This window comes from Dipodomys merriami, unplaced genomic scaffold (assembly GCF_024711535.1).
Source record: "Dipodomys merriami isolate MVZ:Mamm:240054 unplaced genomic scaffold, mDipMer1.0.p SCAF_125, whole genome shotgun sequence".
Taxonomy (NCBI): Eukaryota; Metazoa; Chordata; class Mammalia; order Rodentia; family Heteromyidae; genus Dipodomys; species Dipodomys merriami.
In genome coordinates, this window is record NW_027202549.1 from 1,788,952 (window position 1) to 1,814,323 (window position 25,372).

Here is a 25,372-nt window from a genome sequence, read left to right on the forward strand (position 1 = left end):
TACATGGCGACAAGAACCAGTCTGGCATTTTAGGCATGCTCTTTCCCACAATGGGGTTCACGAACTTTCCAGTGCCTAAGGTCAACCCCAAGGCTGAGATGACATGTGTTCAAGCCCGAAAGACAGTTTTCTTTTTGTGATTGACAGATTCCCTCAGTCCAGTCTAGGGAAGCTGACTTTCAGTCCTGCAGCCTTGCATTTCCGGTGGAATCTATGGGAACATGATAGAACTTCTTCACGGACCCTCCCACTCTTGAAGATGATGTGTCCTTTCCTAATGCTAAATGCTCAGGGACTCTGTCATTGCTGTTTTCTGTCCCTGAGCTTGTCCTCAGGACTTGGGCATCCTCCTTCAGGTTCTGTGTTCAAGGCCAATACTCAAGTACACAAGCCATAGCATTGCTTCTGGGTTTGGGGGTGATTAACTAGAGATAGATAGTCTCCCAGACTTTTCTGCCCCAGGCTGATTTCAACCCATGATACTTAGATCTTAGCACGCTGAGTAGCTAGCAGGGAAGGCATGAGCCTGGCCTTATTCTGAATAACAGAAACAGAATCGGTGGGTCTAGTAGAAACTCTGTTTTCAATCACTCCTTTGGAGTGGCTGTTTCTGGGAAAAGCCCCATTGAGTGGATCATCCAAGTCAGAAGGTCATGCTTGGGAAAGGTTTATTGAATCACTCAGTGATGCATTGGCAGCACAGATTTCAGGAGAAGGGGAGAAGAAGTGGGAAAGGCATGAGTCAGGATGCCGATGTAGCAGGATAGAGGAAAACATGGGTGACTCATGAGGACGGCTCATCTTCCCAAAGTCGATTCTGCTGGAAAGGGGAAGATGGAGGCAGGTGCCCTCCTGAACATGCTATCACCTGTGAGGACGGAGCAGAGAGGAGGGACCCGAACCTGAGACCCTGGGAATGCCCTTACAGGGCAGATTGCAAATGGAAAACAGGTAACGCATAGAAGTAGGACATGAGAAATGAACTGCTAAAGGCAGATTCACTTCCCAGGATCTCGTGTGTGTGTGTGTGTGTGTGTGTGTGTGTGTGTGTGTGTGTGTGTGTGTGTGTGTGTGTGTGTGTGTGTGTGTGTGTGTCTGTTACTAGAAGTCCCATTTTCCTAGTGAAGGAGATGGTGTCAACACACCCAGGTCAGAGATACCTTTTGAGCGGGCGTGTAGCTACGTCCTGTGTACTGGAAATTACATGTGCATCTGCTTTTACACATGATAACTGAAGCCATGCCCGCTGGCTGAGAGAGTTTGTGAACATAACATTGTCCACTTGCCCGGAAATCGACCAAAGTTCACAGATTTTTAACCCTTCCTCTATCACACAGTTCTGTCCCCCTTTTCCCAGATTGTAAAACCCAGGTGCACACCTAAGTCAGAAGAGGAATTTTCCTGACTCCTACACATAGCTTCCTTCCAGAGATTCTTTCTGAACTCCACAATCAGAGGAAATTACAGCAGAATTCATGTGGCGATGGGGTGAAGAGCCGTGTGTGTGTGTGTGTGTGTGTGTGTGTGTGTGTGTGTGTGGTGTGTGAGTGTGTGTGTGTGTGTGTGTGTTTGGTGGGTGTGGGTGTGGTGGGTGTATGTGTACTCACCCGGGCAGGTCTTTACTTCTCAGGACAATCATCTGTGAAAAAGAGCAAAGAAGAAAATGAAACAGGATCAAGGGAGATGTGCGATCCCACCAAGCAGATTCCTTGCCAGGCAAGCAACACATGATTGTGTGCAGAGACGATCTTGGGCAAGGATGTCGGGGGAGTGAGTTCGTGTGGTGATATGTATGTGGCCATCTGGAAGGAAGAGGATCAGGACTCACCCGTTTCCTGGACATACTGAATGCTGGACATCGGGATACCCTTCTTCTTGGCGAACTCCTCCAGCCTCTGTTTCTCTTCCTCTGTCAGCGTCTCTCCTTTCCCTGTGTGGCATGGAAAGGGAGTCAGGAAGAGGCGGCCTACATGACAATGGCTTCCCCTGAGAACCACTGGGCCAGGGATCGGCCATGCCCATGCCGACAGGCTCCTGGAGATCAAGATGGGGTCTCTAGCGTGATGTGTTGTCTGGGCTTATTTACATGTTTGGCTTGTTTTTCGTTATTTTGGTGCCAGTCCTAGAGATTGAACTGGAGGCCTGGGCCCTGTCCCTGAGCTTTTGGTGTTCAAGGCTGGCATGCTCCCTCGGGGGCTGTTTCTGGCTCTTTGGTGCTTCACTAGAGAGATGAGTCTCAGGGACTTTGCTGTCCCTGCTGGCATTGCACCAGGATCCTCCGATCTCAGCCTCCTGAGTAGCTGGGGTGGCAGGCGTGAGCCACTGGTGCCCAGGTGAGATTTCTTCTTTCCCCCACACTCTGCAGTCTCCCTTTTCCCATCTCCAATTCCCTACGCAATGTTCGGTCTTGCCTCGACCCCAAAAGATAGGACAAAGGGACTCAAGCCTATTTCCCCTGTGACCTGTGAGAAAAACCAGAAGCACAACTCCAAATCACATCTTGGCCATTCCTCCAACCTGTGTTGGACATTCTCCGCCCCCCCTCACCCATATTGTGAGTATGATTAACACCCCATTATCCAACTCCAGTGCTTGCTCATACTTCATTTGTCAGAGCTCATGATTGTCATGTTTGATAGCATTTGATCTCAGAAGCTCAAATCGTGTTGCTCTACCAAGCAGGTGACATTTGTTTGGACCCTTCAAGAACATGGTAAGAGGGGTCAGAAAGGAAAGGAGCTCACTCCACCATCAAACTGAATGAGGATTTGCCCCGTGGGTTCCTCCACTCAAGCCCCTTGGAATGTGGGAACGAGACAGGCCGCTGCTGGGAGACTCTCTAGGAATCGGTAGAATAAACAAGTGTGCAACAGAACTAGGTCTTTTGGAATAGACCATTCTGTCTCCTCCACTCCGCAACTCGCGGCTTGGAGATGACTCCCCCCAGTGGATGTGGGCAGTGGCCGCCCTTCCCCCTCCCGGCTCAGTCCCCAGCGCTCTGTGGGCTGACGTCCCTGGACGCTCACCTGCCACCAGGATCATGTGCGTGACCTGTCCCTTCTCATCCGTGTTCTTATTGTGGAAGGTGAGCACATTGCTGCTTTGCTCCAGCACCTTGAACGTATTTTGGCCATGGTCTAGGACAAAAGCAGTCATCCTCAGCTCACTCACGTTCTAGGCCCGCATTGCAAGTTGCCTGCTCTCTGTGGAATACACTGCTCTCCTCCTCTTCCCCCCCCACCCCACCCCCCGGGTAGGCTGGTGCTCAGTCACTTGGTGCCTAATCCATCTTGGGTACTGCCTCGAAGTTCAAACACCCTGGTCTCCACCTCCTCCAGACACAGCCCAGAGACCAATGCCTGAATCCTCCACCCTCCCCAAACCATCCTAGCATGAATGAACAGGAATTTGTGCTCCACTGGTCCTAAGTGAAACCGATACAATTCAGTAGGTTCAGGATGGCTCTTCTATTGGTATTTTGACTTTGATATCCGAGATTTTAGTACATCAGGTTCCTTTCCAATCAATTGTTGGTCTTTCAAACTCCAACAGACTTTCTTAGCCAATATATATTAATGATCCTAAAGGACTGAGCAGGGGGGTGGACATTCAACAAACATTTTATGAATACAGCATGTCTCGATCAATGTCGAGCACATGGGTATCATACCATTTTCTCCAGTGAGAATAAGGTGCAGCAACACCTGACAAAGTAGATGCAGCCCATCATATTGGACAGGTTTTTCCCCCTGATTCAATTCCTGGGAATTTCCTGAAGCTGTTGATAAAATACCTGGGCTGTCTCCATCAACTGTCTTTTCAAATGGCATTTTGTGTGCAAGAAAGTCAAAACCTATGACAATAATTCATGTTCTGAAAGCTTATTGCCAGGAACGGTGGCTAGCGATCTGCTGCCTTCACATCTCTATCATCTGTGGGTACAGTGTTCAAATGAATTCTTTCATAAAATACATATTGCTTGTGATGAAAAATAAAGAAAGGCAGATAAAGCCCACGGGTTAGGAGTTGTGTCCAACTACCAAAGGGAGGACACTGAGCAAGACCTAATATGCTTGTCCACCGCCTTCATAACTGGTGACATCTAGGGGGAAACCACTTTGAGATCATTTGAAAAGGAATGATCAAATACCCTGAAGACCTTGAGGCAAACTTGTATAATCCCTGAATTTTCTTGGCTGAAGCCATTACCTGGAAAGTTCAGCTCTTTCTCCCAGATGATCTCCAACTCTACTCTTGGATGTTTGGAGACTTCAGAGGCATAGATGGAAGATCTGTAGCTCCCCTTCCCCCCCCCCCGCCTCCATCCTGTGCATGGCCACGCTTTGAGTCCCCTCTTCTGTCTACACCGCATTGTACTCACAATGTCCTATGTACGATCCATCGTCCTGCAGCTTGCCCACAACAGTGTATTTCTTGCACTCTCCGGTGTGCCTGAAAAATATCAACACAAACATGCATACATCCCATTAACGTGTTCCAGAATGGTTGAGCAGAAGAGGATACCAGCCTGGGAGATTCTTTGAATAACTCACCACCTCAAATTTATTATGGTTATTATTAAATACTCATTATACACTTATAACATGATATATTATAAATAGACAGTATTTGATAATTAGTATATACTTCTATGTCATATATAGGAAAATTCTTGTCAACTATATAATAATATTCATTATTAATAATAATATGCACATCTGGCATCTTGAATTCAGGACAAGAGTGCTCAGTCTTAGGGCTTCTGTTTTGCTCAAGGCTGATGCTCTACAATTGAACCACAGCTACCCTTCCCACTTTGTGTGCTGGTTAAATTTCTCATGGATGTCCTGGCCTGGGGTGGTTTGAACTGCGATCTTTCCAATCTCATCCTCCGGTAATCCAGCTGGGATTACAGGCATGAGCCACCAGGGCTGGCTGATGGCTGAATATGCTCATGCCCATGTCAGGGTAAGGGTATGGATGTAGAGCCCCTTCCAAGGAAGGGAACACATTTGCCACGCATGTGGACTATGTGCCAGATTAAGCCAGACACTGCCCTAGATAAGGCCAGAGGCACAAAGTTTTCCCCTCAGTCTAAAGCCCAGGGTGTGGGTCCATTCTGTTTCTGAGCTGCTCATGTAAGACCTGAATCCACCAGGATTCAGGTGCTGATTGTGACACAGAGCGCACACTATCCATTACTGGCTGGACACCAGTCACCATGTCATTTTCTAAAAGTGTACATGGCTGTGTGACAGAGCCAAGGACCCGGACGTGGGGGCAGAGCTCGGCTCCCTCTTCTGAGGGTGGGGAGGAGGGGTTGGGAGAGGGAAGCTTTCCTCACTTGTTATAAAATTGGACGGTCATGGATCTTCCATCTTCAGGAGCCTCGACGTAGCGGAAAAGGCCTCTCAAGGGGCCGTCTTCCTCAATCTTCTCCAATCTGTCTGCTACGATGGCCACCGTACGCCACCTGCCAGTGACCTGGAGGACGAAGGTCCCATTGCCCAAGGCCAGCGCCTCTCTCCTCCTTCCTTCCCACCACGGATCCTCCTCCCCTCTGCTCCCCCCCACAGCCCAGCACAAGGCCAATCTGGACTTGGCAGAAGAGGAGGCCAGGCCTTGCCTTTCTCCTGGGGCATCCAACACGGAGCCTCCATGACCCAGACATCCAGGAGCACCGTCATGGCTTCTGGAGAGTGAGTCAGGATTCAAGGCAGGCATGACAGGCTCCCCAGGCAAATACACAACTCAACAGGCCTGGGATCTTGCGCTAAAGAGGCCACCTCCATCTACCACTGACAGGGAATTGAAAGAGGGAAAGGCATTTTCCTGATCATGAGCACACAGACATCCCAGGCTATTCAACACAATCTCTCTCTCTCTCTCTCTCTCTCTCTCTCTCTCTCTCTCTCTCTCTCTCTCTCTCTCTCTCTCTCTCTCTCTCTCACACACACACACACACACACACACACACACACACACACACACACACGCCTGCTAAGCACATGCCTGGTACCTGTGATGGCTGAATCCCAGCACAGGCCACACCAAACAAGAGAGCGAAGATCAGAGCCTTCATCATGAGGAAACTGCTGGTGATCCTGTGGCTGCAGAAGCTCAGAGCAGGTCAGCTGTGGTGGAAAGGATCTGAACGCTTCCTCCTTTTATATCATGTCTCCACCATCCTGATGCATAATGACCTGAGTGTTCCCCATCACAAGACCTTTTGTCCCCCTCCCAGTGTCCTCCCAGTGTCCTCGCTGGGGGCCATGGGCAGGGTCTGGCACCCTCAGACTCTAATGGGATTAGCAGCAAAGGAAAAGCAAGTCCAGCCCAGTGACCTTCATGGTGAATTGAGGAGCACAAAGGGAGGAAGGGCTTCCAAGGACAGGCATGGCTCTGGCCCCTGCTCACCTGGTTGGGACAGGAGATGGGCGTCCACGTCCTCCTGTCTCCAGCTCCATCTTGCAGCGGCCTTGTCTCTGTCCACTTGGTGAAACCCAGGGAATCTCTTGCCACCATCCAAGATGGCGGCCTTCCACTCGATCAGCTCACGGCTTGCCATCTCTCAGAGACAAATCATCTAGAAACGTCAACCAGAAGGCATTTCTTGTTGATGGAAAACAGGAAACCAAGTCACAGATGGTGATTCTTCCCTGATTTAGGAGTGTGGGCCTGTGGATTTGTTTTCTCTCATTCTATGGAGATCTCATACACTCTGGCTGTTTATGTGAAGAGGGAAAGAACCCAGAGAAACACTCTGTCATTGCCACAAAGTCCCTGTGTGATTTCTTTATGAATGGGGTGGTCTGATTTCTGCATATCCATGTACACATTTTGCATCACATTCTTCAGACCATACCTGTGATTTGGTGTTTGTTCTCAATGGGTGCCTTTTCTATTTCTCATAATGGAGCAGCAAACATCTTTCTGTGTCCAAGGACCATTTACCTCAGTATTTCTTACCTTCTCACACATCCTTTGATATCAAAATAAAAAAATACAGTTGTACACCCAATTCCCAAATGTATTTAGGACCTGTGGTTCTAAATTTGTTCCTCAATTTATCTGTTTTTTTTTTTTTTTTTTTTTTTTTTTGCTTGCCAGTCCTGGGGCTTGAACCCAGGGCCTGGGCACTGTCCCTGATCTTCTTCTCAACGCTAGAATTCTACCACTTAAGCCACAGCACCACTTTTGGCTTTTTCTGTGTATGTAGTACAGAGGAATGGAACCCAGGGCTTCATGCATGCTAGGCAAGCACTCTACCACTAAGACAGCTTCCCAGACCCTCAATCTATCTTTTCTATAAAAGTCTATCATTCCTGTTGGAGGACTTGTCACCAGGAGAGAAAGCATATTTGACGTTCACTCACTTTTTAGAATTAGAAGCATATACATTATTCTGGAAATGTGTATGAGATGATGATTTTCTTCTGATGGCTCCTTTCTCTGAGGTTAGAGCCATCCTTGTTTTTCAGGTGCTCTGGTGTTGAGCACAAAGACAAGTAATATAGAAGCAAGTGCAAAGCTACCTCTGATCTCCCACCCAATAAGACCTTTCCCATTTTTGGATGGTGGCCTACACTGTACCAGACACTCTGCAGACGCCTGGGGTCTTTGGTCTTCCTTTCTCATCGCTGGCAAATTGCAGTGTCCTTAGAAGTGGAGAGAAGGTCAGCCATGAAGTACTTCCTTGTTTCTTCTTGCTTAATCCTATTTTCCGATTGACCCTTCCATGAAAATTCCTGTGTCCTTCTTGGAAGAAAGTTTGTGTAAAAACCACCTTAACTATCGCATGTCGGCAACAGCTTGTGATCATCTGCCATGGGGCTCTATATTTCTTTCACCATCTACATTATTCACCTACGCATTTAATGAGATCAGAGGAGAACGCCCTAATTCGGAGACCTGGAAGGATGGACACCAATCCTACCAAATCTCTCGGCCTTCAGTTGTTGTGAAGACATTGAGATTGGCAAAGGATTTATTCATTTTCTATCTCTATATTTTTGGTGTTTCTACACATTGATAATAGGTAAGTAGATGCACAAGGAACATGCAATTTTAAAAAGCAGTTTAGGAAATAACATTTATAGGAGGATATAAAAATAGAAATAAGAATATTTTAAAGCATTTTCTGAAGAGAATTTATCTTGATCAATGACATCCTTTCAAAATTCTCATCCATCTCTCCTCTACCTGTCCAGCCATGAAATAGTCCTGATTTGTAAAATATGCATGGGATTCTTGTGTGGTTTTGTTTTCCCTTTTTGCATAAGTTTCTCTCTCTCTCTCTCTCTTTTTTTTGTCAGTCGTGGGGACTTAACTCTGGGCCTGGGTGCTGTCCCTCAGCTCTTCAGCTCAAGGGTAGCACTCTACCTCTGGAGCCACAGCGCCACTTCTGGCTTTTTCTGCTTATGTGGTGCTGAGGAATCAAACCCAAGGCCTCATGCATGCAAGGCAAGCACTCTACCACTGAGCCACCTTCCCAGCTCTGCATATTTCTCTCTTTTATTTCCATTTATACTCCTTTATTAGGCAAGTCCCTTGAAATGATGCTCTGGGTTCCAATAGGATACAAAATTTGGGTCACCTAGAGTTTATGGAAATTATCTACAATGTAAAGCTAAATTCTGCTGTGCAGAATCATTTCAAATCCTCTGTTTCCTCTGCCTTTGGGATATAGTCTTTTGCAATTCTTTCTCTAAAGGAAGCAGTCAGGGTATTTCTTCATTACCCTTTCTCACCACAGGCAGAACAAACACATCCTGTATTCTTCTCTTCCTTCCTTCCATACTTCCACAATGCCGGAAATTATCAGAAGTACTTAGTATATCGTCTGACTTTTGGGATCAATCCAGCAACAAGATTACAAACCCACGTGGAAGGGATTTCCTTCTTCCCTTGTCTTTCCTTTCATCCTACCTCTCTCTAATGGAGTCCTTTCAGAAAAATCTTCTCAGGATGTGTCCAATTGTTGTCTGATCTTAGGAAGACCCTGTTAAGTAGCCATCAGGAGAAATGATAATGTCCTTTCTCTGAGAGTTTAGTATCAATACTTGATTCTTGTTTCCTATTGATTCTGAACGATGTCACATAACATTTACCTGTCAACCTCAACTTGACACTGCTCAGTGTAGTCATGAGGAAAATACAAATAAACAGCAAGCCTTCAGAAACTTTCCTTACAAGTATCACATTATCACATTACTGCCTTATTACATCAGCCGATATTGTCTTATTCATTTACTTTATCATGTGTTTGAATGATTTTGTTGATCAGACTATCACAGGTTTAGCAAGCTTGGTCTGACTGCCAGTATGCACATTTGTGTTTCGGTTTGCCCTTTGAGCAATCATACATGTGTTTGTTTGCTTCCAGAAATGATCTATTTTTTGAGCCACACAGGGCATGTGCTGGTTTTCTGCTGTATAATGCCATGTTCAGAGTATGCATAGATTGTTGAATACACTCCACGGCATACAAGTGAACACAAATGTATGAACAGAAGGATTGTAGGTTCAAGGGAGATCACAAAGAGTGTAATTCCTTAGCAAGGCAGAGTCAAAATTCAAGAAAATAAACAAGTGGAAGCAGAGACTTGGAAAAGGTGGGGTGGGGTCACGTGAAGCAGGGTAGACCAATGAAGAGGAGAAGTTGGGGGCGAAATTCAGACAAGAATTCAATGTTTACCCTGCAAAAGAAAGAAGAGGGTGGGAAGGGGTGGGTGGCAGAGGGATGCGGGAGAATGTGGAAAGAAAAGGCATGGATCAAGTGCTTTGTTTTTTGGTAACACAGCTACTTAGAAATCATAAAACACACGTCAAGCGGTGTTGGCTCACCCCTGTCATCCTAGTTACTCAGGAATCTGAGGATCACGGTCCAAAGCCAGCCCACACTGAAAAGACAGTGAGACTCTTATCTGCAATAAACCACCAGAAAACCAGAAGTGGTGCTGTGGCTCAGTGGTTGAGCGCTTGCCTTGCATGCATGAAACCCTGGGTTTGATTCCTCAGCATCACATAAGCAGAAAAAAAAGCCAGAAGTGGTGCTATGGATCAAGTGGTAGAGCGCTAGCCTTGAGCTGAACAGCTGAGGAACAGTGCCCAGGCCCAGAGTTGAGGCCCCATGGCTGGACCCAAAAAATAAAACACTAGGGCAGAATTTGTCACTTGTTTCTGTTTGCATAGGAGCAATGTCTATTGTGCATTTTTTTTCTTTTTTTTAAAATTTTTTTATTGTAAAGATACTATAAAGAGGGTTACAGTTACATGAGTGAGGTAATGAGTACACTTCCTCTTGAGCATTGTTACCCCCTCCATTGTTTTCCCCCTACTATCCCCTCCCTCCCTCCCTTCCCCAAGGTTCTTTTTTTTTTTTAAATTGTGATTAAATGATTACTTAATTTCCGGTAATTCCCAGTATTGTGGAATAATGATGCTCGTTTAAAGTCACAAGGTCATTCTAACTTTCCTGGAGCAAATTGTCTATCACAGTCTGTAATATATAACGGTGCTCACATGTTATATACCATATATTTGATCAGCAGCATGGGGATATTTAGTAGTGGTTCAACCAGATGGGTGGGAGTTCTTTGTTTCTTAAGTCCTGTTAGTTTTGCCATATCACCTAACATTTTGGATTTATCATCCACTTATCAGGGAGACCATGTACTGTTTGTCTCTTCGTTCTTGGCTTACCTCACTCAACATGATTCCTTCTAGCTCCATCCATTTCCCTGCAAATGCCATTATTTTGTCATTTCTAATGGCTGCATAATATTCCATTGTGTATAGATACCACAATTTTTGGATCCATTCATCTGTGGTGGGGAATCTAGGTTGTTTCCATATCCTAGCTATTGCGAACAGTGCTGCAATAAACATGGAGGTGCACGTGTCCTTGTCTATTGGTTCCTGTTGTTCAGGGTCGATGCCTAGAAGTGGTATGACTGGGTCGTAAGGGAGGTCAATCTTTAGCTTTCTAAGGACCCTCCAGACTGCTTTCCAAAGTGGTTGTATGAGTGTACATTCCCACCAGCAGTGTAATAGCGTTCCTCGTTCTCCACATCCCCTCCAGCATTTGTCGTTGGCTGATTTGTGGATGTGGGACATTCTGACTGGGGTAAGGTGGTATCTCAGGGTTGTCTTTATTTGCATTTCCTTCACCACCAGGGATGATGAACATTTCCTCATGTGTTTCTTTGCCATTTTTATTTCTTCATTTGAGAAGTCCCTCTTTAGTTCCCTTGCCCATTTAGTAATTGGTTTGTTAGGTTTGGGAGGGATTAGTTTCTTGAGTTCCCTGTATATACAGGATGTAAACCCCTTGTCTGATATATTGCTGGTAAATATTTTTTCCCAATTAGTTGGTTGTCTTTCTAGCTTGGTTGCGATAGCTTTATCTGTGCAGAAGCTTTTTATTTTAAGGTAGTCCCATTTGTCGAGTCTCTCTCCAATTGGTTGTGACCCTGGGACTCTGTTCAGGAAGTTCCTTCCTGTGCCTATTAGTTCAAGTGTCTCTCCTACTCTGTCCTGCAGTAGTTTCAGAGATTCAGGTTTAATGTTAAGGTCTTTAATCCATTTTGAGTTGATGTTGGTGCATGGTGATAGGCTGGGGTCCACTTTTAGTTTTCTGCATGTGGCTGCCCAGTTTTCCTAGCACCAGTGGTTGAAGAGGCTTTGTTTCTTCCATTGTATGTCTTTGGCTCCTTTGTCGAATATCAGCTGGCTGTAGGCCTGTGGATTTATTTCTGGATCTTCTATTCTGTTCCATTGGTCTTCGGGTCTGTTTTTGTGCCAGTACCATGCTGTCTTTGTTATTATAGCTCTGTAGTAGAGTTTGAAGTTTGGCATGGATAGCCCTCCCATATTGTCTTTATCCCCTAGAATTGTTTTGGCTATTCTAGGTCTTTTGTTGTTCCATATGAATTTTTGGACTGTTTTCTGTATTTCAGTGATGTACATCATTGAGATTTTAATAGGAATTGCGTTGAATTTGTATATTAGTTTTGGAAGTATTACCATCTTTACTATATTAAGTCGGCCTATCCAAGAGCATGGGAGGTCTTTCCATTTCCTAGTGTCTTCTGCAATTTCTTTCTTTAACTTTTTATAGTTCTCATTAAATAGTTCTTTTACATCTTTGGTTAGGTTAATTCCGAAATATTTTATTTTTCGGGAGGTTATTGTGAATGGGGTTGCTCCCTTTATTTCCTCTCTTCCTGTACATTATCAGTGTATAGGAAGGCAACTGATTTTTGTGGGTTTATTTTGTATCCTGCTATTTTGCCGAAGTGATTTATGATTTCTAAGAGTTTGGGGATGGAGTTTTTGGGATCGTGGAGGTATAGTATCATGTCGTCTGCAAAAAGGGATAGCTTAACTTCTTCTTTCCCTATGTGGATCCCTTTAATGTCTTTTTCTTGCCTTATTGCCCTGGCTAAGGGTTCTAGGACTATATTGAAGAGGAGTGGAGACAGTGGGCATCCTTGCCTTGTTTCTGATTTTAGGAGAATTGGTTGTAGCTTTTCCCCATTAAGTATAATATTGGCTATTGGTCTGTCATAAATGGCTTTTATTGTTTTTAGAAATGTTCCTTCTATTCCTATTTTCTCCAGAGCTTTTAGCATGAATGAATGTTGAATTTTGTCAAAGGGCTTTTCTGCATCTGTGGCGATAATCATGTGATTCTTGACCTTGGCTCTGTTGATATGTTGGATTACATTTATTGACTTACGTATGTTAAACCATCCCTGTGTCTCTGGGATGAAGCCTACCTGGTCATAGTGAATTATTTTTTTGTGTGTTTCTGGATTCTGTTAGCTAGAATCTTGTTAAGGATCTTTGCATCTGTTTTCATCAAGGAGATTGGCCTGTAATTCTCCTTTTTGGTTGGGTCTTTGCCTGGTTTGGGGATGAGTGTGATATTGGCTTCGTAGAGTTTGGGATAGCTCCCTCCTTCTCTGTTTCTCTGAAGAGCTTGAGGAGTATGGGTATTAGTTCTTGTTTAAAGGTCTTATAGAATTCTGCTGTGAATCCATCTGGTCCTGGGCTTTTTTTTGTTGGAAGACTTTTGATAGCTTCCTGTATCTCATTATAGGATATTGGCTTATTTAATTGGTTAACTTCTTCTTTGCTCAGTTTGGGCAACTTGTATTTCTCTAAAAATGCATCCATTTCTGCCCGATTTTCTTCCTTTAGAGAGTATAGCTTTTGAAAGTAGTCTGTTAGAATTGTTTGGATATCTTGGGTACGTGTTGTGATGTTTCCCATGGCATCCCTAATCCTATTAATATGGGTTTCCTCTCTTCTTTTTTTAATTAATCTAGCCAATGGGCCATCAATTTTGTTTATTTTTTCAAAGAACCAGCTTTTTGTTTGGTTTATTTTGGTTATGGTTTTCTGATTTTCTAATTGGTTAATCTCTGCTTTTAGTTTGGTTATCTGGCTTCGTCTAGTAGCTTTAGGTCCCATTTTTTCTTGTTTTTCTAGCTGTTTTAATTGCAACATGAGATTATTTACTTGGTCTGTCTCCATTCTCTTGATGTGGGCACTGAGGGCAATAAATTTGCCCCTCAGGACTGCTTTTGCTGTGTCCCACAAGTTTCTTTGTGAGGTGTTTTCATTTTCATTGAGTTGTAGGAAATGCTTTCTTTCTTCTCTGATCTCTTCTGTTATCCAGGCATTGTTAAGGAGTGTGCTGTTCAATTTCCATGTATTAGAGAAATTTCTGCGGTATGCTTTGTTATTGAGAGCTAGCTTGATTCCACTGTGGTCAGATAGGATACAGGGGATTATGTCGATCCCTTTGTATTTGCTTAAGTTCCTTGCATGAACTATGATATGGTCTATTTTGGAGAAAGTTCCGTGAGCTGCTGAGAAGAATGTGTACTGTGTTGTTTTAGGGTGAAATACTCGGTAGATGTCAGTTAATTCCGCTTGAAGTATGGCCTCTCTTAATTCGGTAGCTTCTTTGCCAATCCTCTGGTTGGTAGACCTGTCCTTTGATGAGAGTGGTGTTAAAGTCTCCTAGTATTATCGTATTGGGATCTATTTTATTCTGTAAGTTTGAGAGCATTTGTTTGACATATCTGGGTGCACCAATATTTGGGGCATATAAGTTGATGATGGTTATATCCTCCTCTTGGATTGTTCCCTTTATTAATATGTAGTGTCCGTCCTTGTCTCTCTGTGCTGATTTTAATGAAAAGTTTATTTTGTCAGATATCAGGATAGCTACACCTGCTTTCTTACTGGGGGCGTTTGATTGGTAGATCCTTTTCCACCCCTTCACTCTGAGTTTGTATGTTTGGCTGAGAGATGGGTCTCCTGAAGGCAACAGATGGATGGGTCTTGTTTTCTGATCCAGTCCTCAGTTCGTTTTCTTTTAATTGGCGAATCCAGCCCATTTATATTAAGAGAAAGTATAGAGAGATGCATTGTTGTCCCTGCCATTCCGTTTTCCTAAGTTTTTCTTCTTTCCTTTCCTCCTGTGCTTGCTCAGTTAGACTTTGAGTAACGCCTGTTTGGGGCAGGCCCCAGTTCCTGGTTGCTTTCTTCAGGTTGTGTCCCCCCTCTTAGAATTCTTTGTAATGCTGGCTTAATGTTTATGTATTCATTTAGTTTTTCTTTGCTATTAAAAGTTTTCAGTTCTCCATCGAATGTGAATGCTAGCTTTGCCGGGTATATCAGTCTGGGTTGGCAGTTATTGGCTCTCAGGGCTCGTATGGTGCTTTCCCAGGCTTTTCTTGCATTCATTGTTTGTGTGGAGATATCTGCAGTAATTCTTTTTTTTTCCCGTTGTAGTATAGCTCCTTCTTCATTTTTGCTGCATGCAGGATTGTTTCCTTATTATTCAGATCTATCATTTTTACTATAATGTGTCTAGAAGTGTTTCTCCTGGGGTCTTGCTTGTTGGGTGTTCGATAAGCTTTTGTGATGTAGTTAAGATGGTCGTTTTTGAGGTGGGGAAAATTTTCATTGATTATATTGTTAAATAGGTGTTTCATTCCCTTGCTCTGGAATTCCTCACCTTTGTCCACTCCAATTATGCGAAGGTTAAATTTTTTAGCATTATCTGCTTGCTCTTGAATATCCCTTTGGTTTAATTTGAGTGATTTTTCCATATCTGTCACTTTTTGGTCCAGTTGGTGTATTCTGTCTTCTGTATCTGACACTCTACCTTCCATTTCATTCACTCTGTTGACAGTGGCTTCTATTGTGGTTTGCATGGAGGAAATGGATCCCTTTATGGATTCAATGTTGGTTCTCAGAGTACTGATCTCACCTCTCAATGAGGTATGCATTACCTCTAATTTGGCGTTTATCTCACTTCTTACTGAGGTTTGTGCAGCTTCTATTTTTGCATGCATCTCTTGTTTGATATCCTGTATCTCTTTGGATAGTTCATCCTTGTGCTCTTTCAATTTCTGATCAATTTCTCGCTTTATTTCTTGAGTCATTGCCTCCAGCAACCCTTGGATGTAGCTTTTGTCTTCCATTCCTGCTTTGCTCCCACTGGGGCTCTCCCCTGCGTGGCTGCTGGCTTTTGAGGTGAGCTTGCTGTCCTGGGTGGTGGTAAACCTTGTGATTTTTCTCTGTGATTTTCGCATGGAGGTTCAGGAGACTGCTCTTCAATTTTGTTTTGGTGGTCTGTCATTGCTTGGTTGCTGATTCTGTATTGGTAGAGAGAGTCTGTGCCTGATCTGGGTTCTGTTGGGAGCCTATTTCCAGCTGCTATTCTGACTTACTTAGGATTCTCAGCTCTCTGCTGTAGATTGCTGGCAGTTCCCGCCTTTGGAAGGGTTGAGCAGACTAGACTGCTTGTGTTTGCTCCTACGGGTGCTCTTGTGAAGAACAGATGCTCTGGATGCACTCTCCCAAATACTGGAGTCTGCTATGGGCTCCTGATGTGTTTTTGTTTGTTTGTTTTGGGCTGGTTGTGGGCTTGAACTCTAGGTTTGGGTGCTGTCCCTCAGCTTTTCAGCTCAAGGCTGGCACCCTACCATTTGAGCCACAGCACCACTTCTGACCCTTTTTGCTTTTGTGATGCTGAGGAATCAGATCCAGGGCCTCATACATCCAAGACTAACACTCTATTGCTGAGCCGCCTTAACAGTCTGAGCTCCTGCTTACTATCAGGCGGTGGCAGCCTGTGTTGCCCAATTCCCAGTCTAGGGTATATGGGTGGAGTTTTGGTGGGGTTTGGGCTTCTCTTGTCCTGGGCCTCCAGGTCTTTTGTTGTCACAGGCGTGCTTCCCGGGGAGTGTTGTTTCCTGGTTTTCTCCCCTCTGTTGAGGCGTATGCTCAGCTTTTTACTTCAATTGGGAGGAGTTGGTTGTGTTGTTCAGGCGCCGGATCCCCGGGCCTGGTTCCGGCCCCAGCCTGGAGCGCGCTTGTTAGGCCTGTGCTGATGTGTGTACCACCTAGGTTATTCTATTGTGCATTTTAAAGAGAAGTTAAGAAGCTGCTGAAGGCGTCATCTCCAAGTGTGCAATGGCTCTTTCTGTTCCATCCTGCTGTACAACCCTTCCCTCCCATCCCCGCAATCCAGCTGGGAGTCGGTGCTCAAGCTTAGAATCCTGGCTAGACAGGAGATTTGGGAATGGTGGTTGGAAGCCAGCTGGAGCAGGAATGTGTGTGAGCCTGTGACAATTATTCATGCCTCCAAACTAGAAATCGAGCTGTGGCTCAGGTGGTTGAAAGACAACCGTGAACACAAATGCTCAGGCACAGCACCCTGGCCCTGAGTTCTAGCCCCAAACACTGCAGAAAATCAACCATCACAAACAAAGGCTCTAGTCCATACAAAGATCTCGGGTTTCCTTCAAGAAAGCCACCTGAAGGGTTGTTATCGCTCCATGTCATTCCTGCCATCAGAAAATGGTTCTCTCTCCTTGTCTTCCAATCCTGCATGTTATTCCAGCATTGTTTGTGCTGTGGGGAGGAAGGTGGATTCTCAGTTTCAACCACCTGGCAGCCTATGCTGTGAAAGCTGAACCCAGAAGATCAGCTGACATCACACATGTGGGAGAATCTACAGGAATTCTTCAGGAGAGACCCAGCGTTCTCCGCTGCTAAGGAGGAAGGTTGTCTGTGTGTTTCTGGGCACCCCATTGCTCCATGTCAGCAATCACCATGGGGACTTGTTAATCCTTGTCAGATTCCATGCATTGTCTACACTTGACACATGACAGGGCCCGGTTCTCACCTGGCACCAGTTCTCTCTGCCCATTCTTTCCCCTCCACTTCTTCTTCTTCCTGCAGGACAGCAGAAGCCTTACCACACATCACCTGCCCCAAACTGGTAATCACCTGTCACCGGCAATCACCTGACAATCACTTGACTGGAGTCAGCAAAGCAGCTCAGGCTCTGACATCACTCCTCCTCTGATCTTACTTCCTGTTCCTCTGAAATCACTTCCTCTTCATCTGGGGCCACTGACTCTTTCTCTGAGGCCCATGCCTCTAAGCCCTGTTCCTCATCCTTTGAGATCACTTCCTTTTTTTCTGAGGCCTTTTCCACTGAGGCCACTTCCTCTTCCTCCGTGGTATTTTCTTCTTACTGGTAGGCCATTTGTACTTCCTCTGAAGTCACTTCCTCATCCTGTAAGATCACTTCCTCTTTTTCTTAGGCCACTTCCTCTTCCTTTGAGATCACTTCCTATTCCTCTGAGGCTACTTCCTCTTCCTCTGGGGTCGCTTCCTCCTCTGCCCAATCCTTCCTTCTTTAAACAGTGTCCAGTCCACACAAGTCCCGGCACAATTCTGCATCCCCTGCGCCCACACCTCTTGCTCACCCTGCCCCAATCCTCTGTGTGCCATGTGCTCACTCTCCACACCTCTGCATACCTCCATCTGGCCCAGGCTGGCAGCTTGGTGCTTCTATATCATTTCTCTCCAACCTAGACCCTGCCAGCACCTGCTTTCGTATTCTTGTGCCATACCTCTGACCAGAGTTCAAGTCTCTACCTTTGTGTCCACTAAGACTGAGCACTTGGGGACCCGTGTTAAATACCAGCTCAATCAAGGGAGGCCCTGGGAGGAGGGATTGGCCTAGGTCCCACCAGGAGATTCCTGGGTGAGGCATGAGTAAAGAAAGGCCCAGACTGGGATTTGTCCCATCTCCTACATGAATATTATATGATTAATATTCTAATCCCACCTTGGGCTGAAGAACCAATAAACCCATGGGTCTGGTTCAGGTCTAAGCCCAACCTCTGCCTTCATAGTTCTGATGGGTCCTCATCATCTTCAGGGGGTTGCAGAATATGAATGCAAGGGCATATTGCATGGAGGGGTTTGATAAGGAGAAATCAGGAGGAAATGGGGTTCTGAATCTCAGCAACTCAGGATAATGCCAGATATTCTAGAGTTGAGAGCAGGGAGAGACAGTGCCCATCTGCTACTGCATGTCTGCAGAAGATGAGACTCTCAGCATCTGGGGCATGTATGTACCAGGCCCACATGGGCAAACCATACTACCCAGGGTTTATCCTCTCCAACTCCCCCTCCAGGATTCCCTACATGGCGACAAGAACCAGTCTGGCATTTTAGGCATGCTCTTTCCCACAATGGGGTTCACGAACTTTCCAGTGCCTAAGGTCAACCCCAAGGCTGAGATGACATGTGTTCAAGCCCGAAAGACAGTTTTCTTTTTGTGATTGACAGATTCCCTCAGTCCAGTCTAGGAAAGCTGACTTTCAGTCCTGCAGCCTTGCATTTCCGGTGGAATCTATGGGAACATGATAGAACTTCTTCACAGACCCTCCCACTCTTGAAGATGATGTGTCCTTTCCTAATGCTAAATGCTCAGGGACTCTGTCATTGCTATTTTCTGGCCCTGAGCTTGTCCTCAGGACTTGGGCATCCTCCTTCAGGTTCTGTGTTCAAGGCCAACACTCAAGTACACAAGCCATAGCAATGCTTCTGGGTTTGGGGGTGATTAACTAGAGATAGATAGTCTCCCAGACTTTTCTGCCCCAGGCTGATTTCAACCCATGATACTTAGATCTTAGCACGCTGAGTACCTAGCAGGGAACGCATAAGCCTGGCCTTATTCTGAATAACAGAAACAGAATCGGTGGGTCTAGTAGAGACTCTGTTTTCAATCACTCCTTTGGAGTGGCTGTTTCTGGGAAAAGCCCCATTGAGTGGGTCATCCAAGTCAGAAGGTCATGCTTGGGAAAGGTTTATTGAATCACTCAGTGATGCACTGGCAGCACAGATTTCAGGAGAAGGGGAGAAGAAGTGGGAAAGGCATGAGTCAGGATGCCGATGTAGCAGGATAGAAGAAACCATGGGTAACGCGTGAGGACGGCTCATCTTCCCAAAGTCGATTCTGCTGGAAAGGGGAAGATGGAGGCAGGTGCCCTCCTGAACATGCTATCACCTGTGAGGACGGAGCAGAGAGGAGGGACCCGAACCTGAGACCCTGGGAATGTCCTTACAGCGCAGATTGCAAATGGAAAACAGGTAACGCATAGAAGTAGGACATGAGAAATGAACTGCTAAAGGCAGATTCACTTCCCAGGATCTCGTGTGTGTGTGTGTGTGTGTGTGTGTGTGTGTGTGTGTGTGTGTGTGTGTGTGTTTGTGTTTTACTAGAAGTCCCATTTTCCAAGTGAAGGAGATGGTGTCAACACACCCAGGTCTGAGACACCTTTTGAGCGGGCGTGTAGCTACGTCCTGTGTACTGGAAATTACATGTGGATCTGCTTTTACACATGATAACTGAAGCCATGCCCGCTGGCTGAGAGAGTTTGTGAACATAACATTGTCCACTAGCCCGGAAATTGACCAAAGTTCAAAGATTTTTAACCCTTCCTCTATCACACAGTTCTGTCCCCCTTTTCCCAGATTGTAAAACCCGGGTGCACACCTAAGTCAGGAAGAGGAATTTTCCTGACTCCTACACATAGCTTCCTTCCAGAGATTCTTTCTGAACTCCACGATCAGAGGAAAATACAGCAGAATTCATGTGGCTATGGGGTGAAGAGCCGTGTGTGTGTGTGTGTGTGTGTGTGTGTGTGTGTGTGGTGTGTGTGAGTGTGTGTGTGTGTGTGTGTGTGTGTGTGTTTGGTGGGTGTGGGTGTGGTGGGTGTATGTGTACTCACCCGGGCAGGTCTTTACTTCTCAGGACAATCATCTGTGAAAAAGAGCAAGGAAGAAAATGAAACAGGATCAAGGGAAATGTGTGATCCCACCAAGCAGATTCCTTGCCAGGCAAGCAACACATGATTGTGTGCAGCGAGGATCTTGGGCAAGGATGTCGGGGGAGTGAGTTCGTGTGGCGATATGTATGTGGCCGGCTGGAAGGAAGAGGATCAGGACTCACCCGTTTCCTGGACATACTGAATGCTGGACATCGGGATACCCTTCTCCTCGGCGAACTCCTCCAGCCTCTGTTTCTCTTCCTCTGTCAGCGTCTCTCCTTTCCCTGTGTGGCATGGAAAGGGAGTCAGGAAGAGGCAGCCTACATGACAATGGCTTCCCCTGAGAACCACTGGGTCAATGATCGGCCATGCCCATGCCGACAGGCTCCTGGAGATCAAGATGGGGTCTCTAGCGTGATGTGTTGTCTGGGCTTATTTACATGTTTGGCTTGTATTTGGTTATTTTGGTGCCAGTCCTGGAGATTGAACTGGAGGCCTGGGGCCTGTCCCTGAGCTTTTGGTGTTCAAGGCTGGCATGCTCCCTCGGGGGCTGTTTCTGGCTCTTTGGTGCTTCACTAGAGAGATGAGTCTCAGGGACTTTGCTGTCCCTGCTGGCATCGCACCAGGATCCTCAGATCTCAGCCTCCTGAGTAGCTGGGGTGGCAGGCGTGAGCCACTGGTGCCCAGGTGAGATTTCTTGTTTCCTCCACACTCTGCAGTCTCCCTTATCCCATCTCCAATTCCCTACGCAATGTTCGGTCTTGCCCCGACCCCAAAAGATAGGACAAAGGGACTCAAGCCTATTTCCCCTGTGACCTGTGAGAAAAACCAGAAGCACAACTCCAAATCACATCTTGGCCATTCCTCCAACCTGTGTTGGACATTCTCCGCCCACCCCCACCCATATTGTGAGTATGATTAACACCCCATTATCCAACTCCAGTGCTTGCTCATACTTCATTTGTCAGAGCTCATGATTGTCATGTTTGATAGTATTTGATCTCAGAAGCTCAAATCCTGTTGCTCTACCAAGCACGTGACATTTGTTTGGACCCTTCAAGAACATGGTAAGAGGGGTCAGAAAGGAAAGGAGCTCACTCCACCATCAAATTGAATGAGGATTTGCCCCGTGGGTTCCTCCACTCAAGCCCCTTGGAATGTGGGAACGAGACAGGCCGCTGCTGGGAGACTCTCTAGGAATCGGTAGAATAAACAAGTGTGCAACAGAGCTAGGTCTTTTGGAATAGACCATTCTGCCTCCTCCACTCCGCAGCTCGGGGCTTGGAGATGACTCCCCCCAGTGGATGTGGGCAGTGGCCGCCCTTCCCCCTCCCGGCTCAGTCCCCAGCCCTCTGTGGGCTGACGTCCCTGGGCGCTCACCTGCCACCAGGATCATGTGCGTGACCTGTCCCTTCTCATCCGTGTTCTTATTGTGGAAGGTGAGCACATTGCTGCTTTGCTCCAGCACCTTGAACGTATTTTGGCCATGGTCTAGGACAAAAGCAGTCATCCTCAGCTCACTCACGTTCTAGGCCCGCATTGCAAGTTGCCTGCTCTCTGTGGAATACACTGCTCTCCTCCTCTTCCCCCCCCACCCCACCCCCCGGGTAGGCTGGTGCTCAGTCACTTGGTGCCTAATCCATCTTGGGTACTGCCTCGAAGTTCAAACACCCTGGTCTCCACCTCCTCCAGACACAGCCCAGAGACCAATGCCTGAATCCTCCACCCTCCCCAAACCATCCTAGCATGAATGAACAGGAATCTGTGCTCCACTGGTCCTAAGTGAAACCGATACAATTCAGTAGGTTCAGGATGGCTCTTCTATTGGTATTTTGACTTTGATATCCGAGATTTTAGTACATCAGGTTCCTTTCCAATCAATTGTTGGTCTTTCAAACTCCAACAGACTTTCTTAGCCAATATATATTAATGATCCTAAAGGACTGAGCAGGGGGGTGGACATTCAACAAACATTTTATGAATACAGCATGTCTCGATCAATGTCGAGCACATGGGTATCATACCATTTTCTCCAGTGAGAATAAGGTGCAGCAACACCTGACAAAGTAGATGCAGCCCATCATATTGGACAGGTTTTTCCCCCTGATTCAATTCCTGGGAATTTCCTGAAGCTGTTGATAAAATACCTGGGCTGTCTCCATCAACTGTCTTTTCAAATGGCATTTTGTGTGCAAGAAAGTCAAAACCTATGACAATAATTCATGTTCTGAAAGCTTATTGCCAGGAACGGTGGCTAGCGATCTGCTGCCTTCACATCTCTATCATCTGTGGGTACTGTGTTCAAATGAATTCTTTCATAAAATACATATTGCTTGTGATGAAAAATAAAGAAAGGCAGATAAAGCCCTCGGGTTAGGAGTTGTGTCCAACTACCAAAGGGAGGACATTGAGCAAGACCTAATGTGCTTGTCCACCGCCTTCATAACTGGTGACATCTAGGGGGAAACCACTTTGAGATCATTTGAAAAGGAATGATCAAATACCCTGACGACCTTGAGGCAAACTTGTAATCCCTGAATTTTCCTGGCTGAAGCCATTACCTGGAAAGTTCAGCTCTTTCTCCCAGATGATCTCCAACTCTACTCTTGGATGTTTGGAGACTTCAGAGGCATAGATGGAAGATCTGTAGCTCCCCTTCCCCCCGCCTCCATCCTGTGCATGGCCACGCTTTGAGTCCCCTCTTCTGTCTACACCGCATTGTACTCACAATGTCCTATGTACGATCCATCGTCCTGCAGCTTGCCCACAACAGTGTATTTCTTGCACTCTCCGGTGTGCCTGAAAAATATCAACACAAACATGCATACATCCCAGTAACGTGTTCCAGAATGGTTGAGCAGAAGAGGATACCAGCCTGGGAGATTCTTTGAATAACTCACCACCTCAAATTTATTATGGTTATTATTAAATACTCATTATATACTTATAACATGATATATTATAAATAGACAGTATTTGATAATTAGTATATACTTCTATGTCATATATAGGAAAATTCTTGTCAACTATATAATAATATTCATTATTAATAATAATATGCACATCTGGCATCTTGAATTCAGGACAAGAGTGCTCAGTCTTAGGGCTTCTGTTTTGCTCAAGGCTGATGCTCTACAATTGAACCACAGCTACCCTTCCCACTTTGTGTGCTGGTTAAATTTCTCATGGATGTCCTGGCCTGGGGTGGTTTGAACTGCTATCTTTCCAATCTCATCCTCCGGTAATCCAGCTGGGATTACAGGCATGAGCCACCAGGGCTGGCTGATGGCTGAATATGCTCATGCCCATGTCAGGGTAAGGGTATGGATGTAGAGCCCCTTCCAAGGAAGGGAACACATTTGCCACGCATGTGGACTATGTGTCAGATTAAGCCAGACACTGCCCTAGATAAGGCCAGAGGCACAAAGTTTTCCCCTCAGTCTAAAGCCCAGGGTGTGGGTCCATTCTGTTTCTGAGCTGCTCATGTAAGACCTGAATCCACCAGGGTTCAGGTGCTGATTGTGACACAGAGCGCACACTATCCATTCCTGGCTGGACACCAGTCACCATGTCATTTTCTAAAAGTGTACATGGCTGTGTGACAGAGCCAAGGACCCGGACGTGGGGGCAGAGCTCGGCTCCCTCTTCTGAGGGTGGGGAGGAGGGGGTGGGAGAGGGAAGCTTTCCTCACTTGTTATAAAATTGGACGGTCATGGATCTTCCATCTTCAGGAGCCTCGACGTAGCGGAAAAGGCCTCTCAAGGGGCCGTCTTCCTCAATCTTCTCCAATCTGTCTGCTACGATGGCCACCGTGCGCCACCTGCCAGTGACCTGGAGGACGAAGGTCCCATTGCCCAAGGCCAGCGCCTCTCTCCTCCTTCCTTCCCACCACGGATCCTCCTCCCCTCTGCTCCCCCCCACAGCCCAGCACAAGGCCAATCTGGACTTGGCAGAAGAGGAGGCCAGGCCTTGCTTTCTCCTGGGGCATCCAACACGGAGCCTCCATGACCCAGACATCCAGGAGCACCGTCATGGCTTCTGGAGAGTGAGTCAGGATTCAAGGCAGGCATGACAGGCTCCCCAGGCAAATACACAACTCAACAGGCCTGGGATCTTGCACTAAAGAGGCCACCTCCATCTACCACTGACAGGGAATTGAGAGGGAAAGGCATTTTCCTCATCATGAGCACACAGACATCCCAGGCTATTCAACTCAATCTCTCTGTCTCTCTCTGTCTCTGTCTCTGTCTCTGTCTCTCTCTCTCTCTCACACACACACACACACACAAGCCTGCTAAGCACATGCCTGGTACCTGCGATGGCTGAATCCCAGCACAGGCCACACCGAACAAGAGAGCGAAGAGCAGAGCCTTCATCATGAGGAAACTGCTGGTGATCCTGTGGCTGCAGAAGCTCAGAGCAGGTCGGCTGTGCTGGAAATGATCTGAACGCTTCCTCCTTTTATATCATGTCTCCACCATCCTGATGCATAATGACCCGAGTGTTCCCCATCACAAGATCTTTTGTCCCCCTCCCAGTGTCCTCCTAGTGTCCTCGCTGGGGGCCACGGGCAGGGTCTGGCACCCTCAGACTCTAATGGGATTAGCAGCAAAGGAAAAGCAGGTCCAGCCCAGTGACCTTCATGGTGAATTGAGGAGCACAAAGGGAGGAAGGGCTTCCAAGGACAGGCGTGGCTCTGGCCCCTGCTCACCTGGTTGGGACAGGAGATGGGCGTCCACGTCCTCCTGTCTCCAGCTCCATATTGCAACGGCCTTGTCTCTGTCCACTTGGTGAAACCCAGGGAATCTCTTGCCACCATCCAAGATGGCGGCCTTCCACTCAATCAGCTCACGGCTTGCCATCTCTCAGAGACAAATCATCTAGAAACATCAACCAGAATGCACTTCTTGTTGATGGAAAACAGGAAACCAAGTCACAGATGGTGATTCTTCCCTGATTTAGGAGTGTGGGCCTGTGGATTTGTTTTCTCTCATTCTATGGAGATCTCATACACTATGGCTGTTTCTGTGAAGAGGGAAAGAACCCAGAGAAACACTCTGTCATTGCCACAAAGTACCTGTGTGATTTCTTTATGAATGGGGTGGTCTGATTTCTGCATATCCATGTACACATTTTGCATCACATTCTTCAGACCATACCTGTGATTTGGTGTTTGCTCTCAATGGGTGCCTTTTCTATTTCTCATAATGGAG

The 25,372-nt window shown here is 46.3% G+C and overlaps 2 protein-coding genes across 3 annotated transcripts; both read right to left on the reverse strand.

Moving 5' to 3' along the window:
- Positions 1–728: 728 nt before the first annotated feature.
- Positions 729–6,467, reverse strand: LOC138823917 (female-specific lacrimal gland protein-like). The gene is made up of 8 exons (XM_070017418.1): positions 6,418–6,467; positions 6,020–6,104; positions 5,345–5,484; positions 4,382–4,452; positions 3,027–3,137; positions 1,829–1,930; positions 1,608–1,639; positions 729–868 (listed from the first exon to the last, which is right to left on the reverse strand). The coding sequence occupies exons 1-7, from the start codon at positions 6,465–6,467 to the stop codon at positions 1,620–1,622; spliced, it is 579 nt and encodes a 192-aa protein (XP_069873519.1). The 3' UTR covers positions 729–868; positions 1,608–1,619.
- Positions 6,161–25,019, reverse strand: LOC138823936 (female-specific lacrimal gland protein-like). 2 transcript variants are annotated; one of them, XR_011370965.1, is made up of 9 exons: positions 24,871–25,019; positions 24,473–24,641; positions 23,851–23,990; positions 22,888–22,958; positions 21,540–21,650; positions 20,342–20,443; positions 20,121–20,152; positions 6,418–6,586; positions 6,161–6,203 (listed from the first exon to the last, which is right to left on the reverse strand). XR_011370965.1 is itself a non-coding variant. In XM_070017442.1 (8 exons), the coding sequence occupies exons 2-7, from the start codon at positions 24,536–24,538 to the stop codon at positions 20,133–20,135; spliced, it is 510 nt and encodes a 169-aa protein (XP_069873543.1). In that variant the 5' UTR covers positions 24,539–24,641; positions 24,871–25,019; the 3' UTR covers positions 19,193–19,396; positions 20,121–20,132. The 2 variants fall into 2 exon arrangements, 1 of the variants encoding a protein (XP_069873543.1); XM_070017442.1 differs by lacking the exons at positions 6,161–6,203; positions 6,418–6,586 and adding an exon at positions 19,193–19,396.
- Between the last annotated feature and the right edge of the window lie 353 nt (positions 25,020–25,372).

Coding starts and splice junctions, on each gene's coding strand:
- LOC138823917 (XM_070017418.1), bottom strand. CDS start 6,467: ATGGAGCTGGAGACAGGAGGACGTGGACGCCCATCTCCTGTCCCAACC. Junction 4,453..5,344: donor ACCGTCCAATTTTATAACAA/GTGAGGAAAGCT, acceptor GATATTTTTCAG/GCACACCGGAGAGTGCAAGA. Junction 1,640..1,828: donor TCAGTATGTCCAGGAAACGG/GTGAGTCCTGAT, acceptor TCTTTTTCACAG/ATGATTGTCCTGAGAAGTAA.
- LOC138823936 (XM_070017442.1), bottom strand. CDS start 24,538: ATGATGAAGGCTCTGCTCTTCGCTCTCTTGTTCGGTGTGGCCTGTGCT. Junction 20,444..21,539: donor GCACATGATCCTGGTGGCAG/GTGAGCGCCCAG, acceptor CATGCCACACAG/GGAAAGGAGAGACGCTGACA. Junction 20,153..20,341: donor TCAGTATGTCCAGGAAACGG/GTGAGTCCTGAT, acceptor TCTTTTTCACAG/ATGATTGTCCTGAGAAGTAA.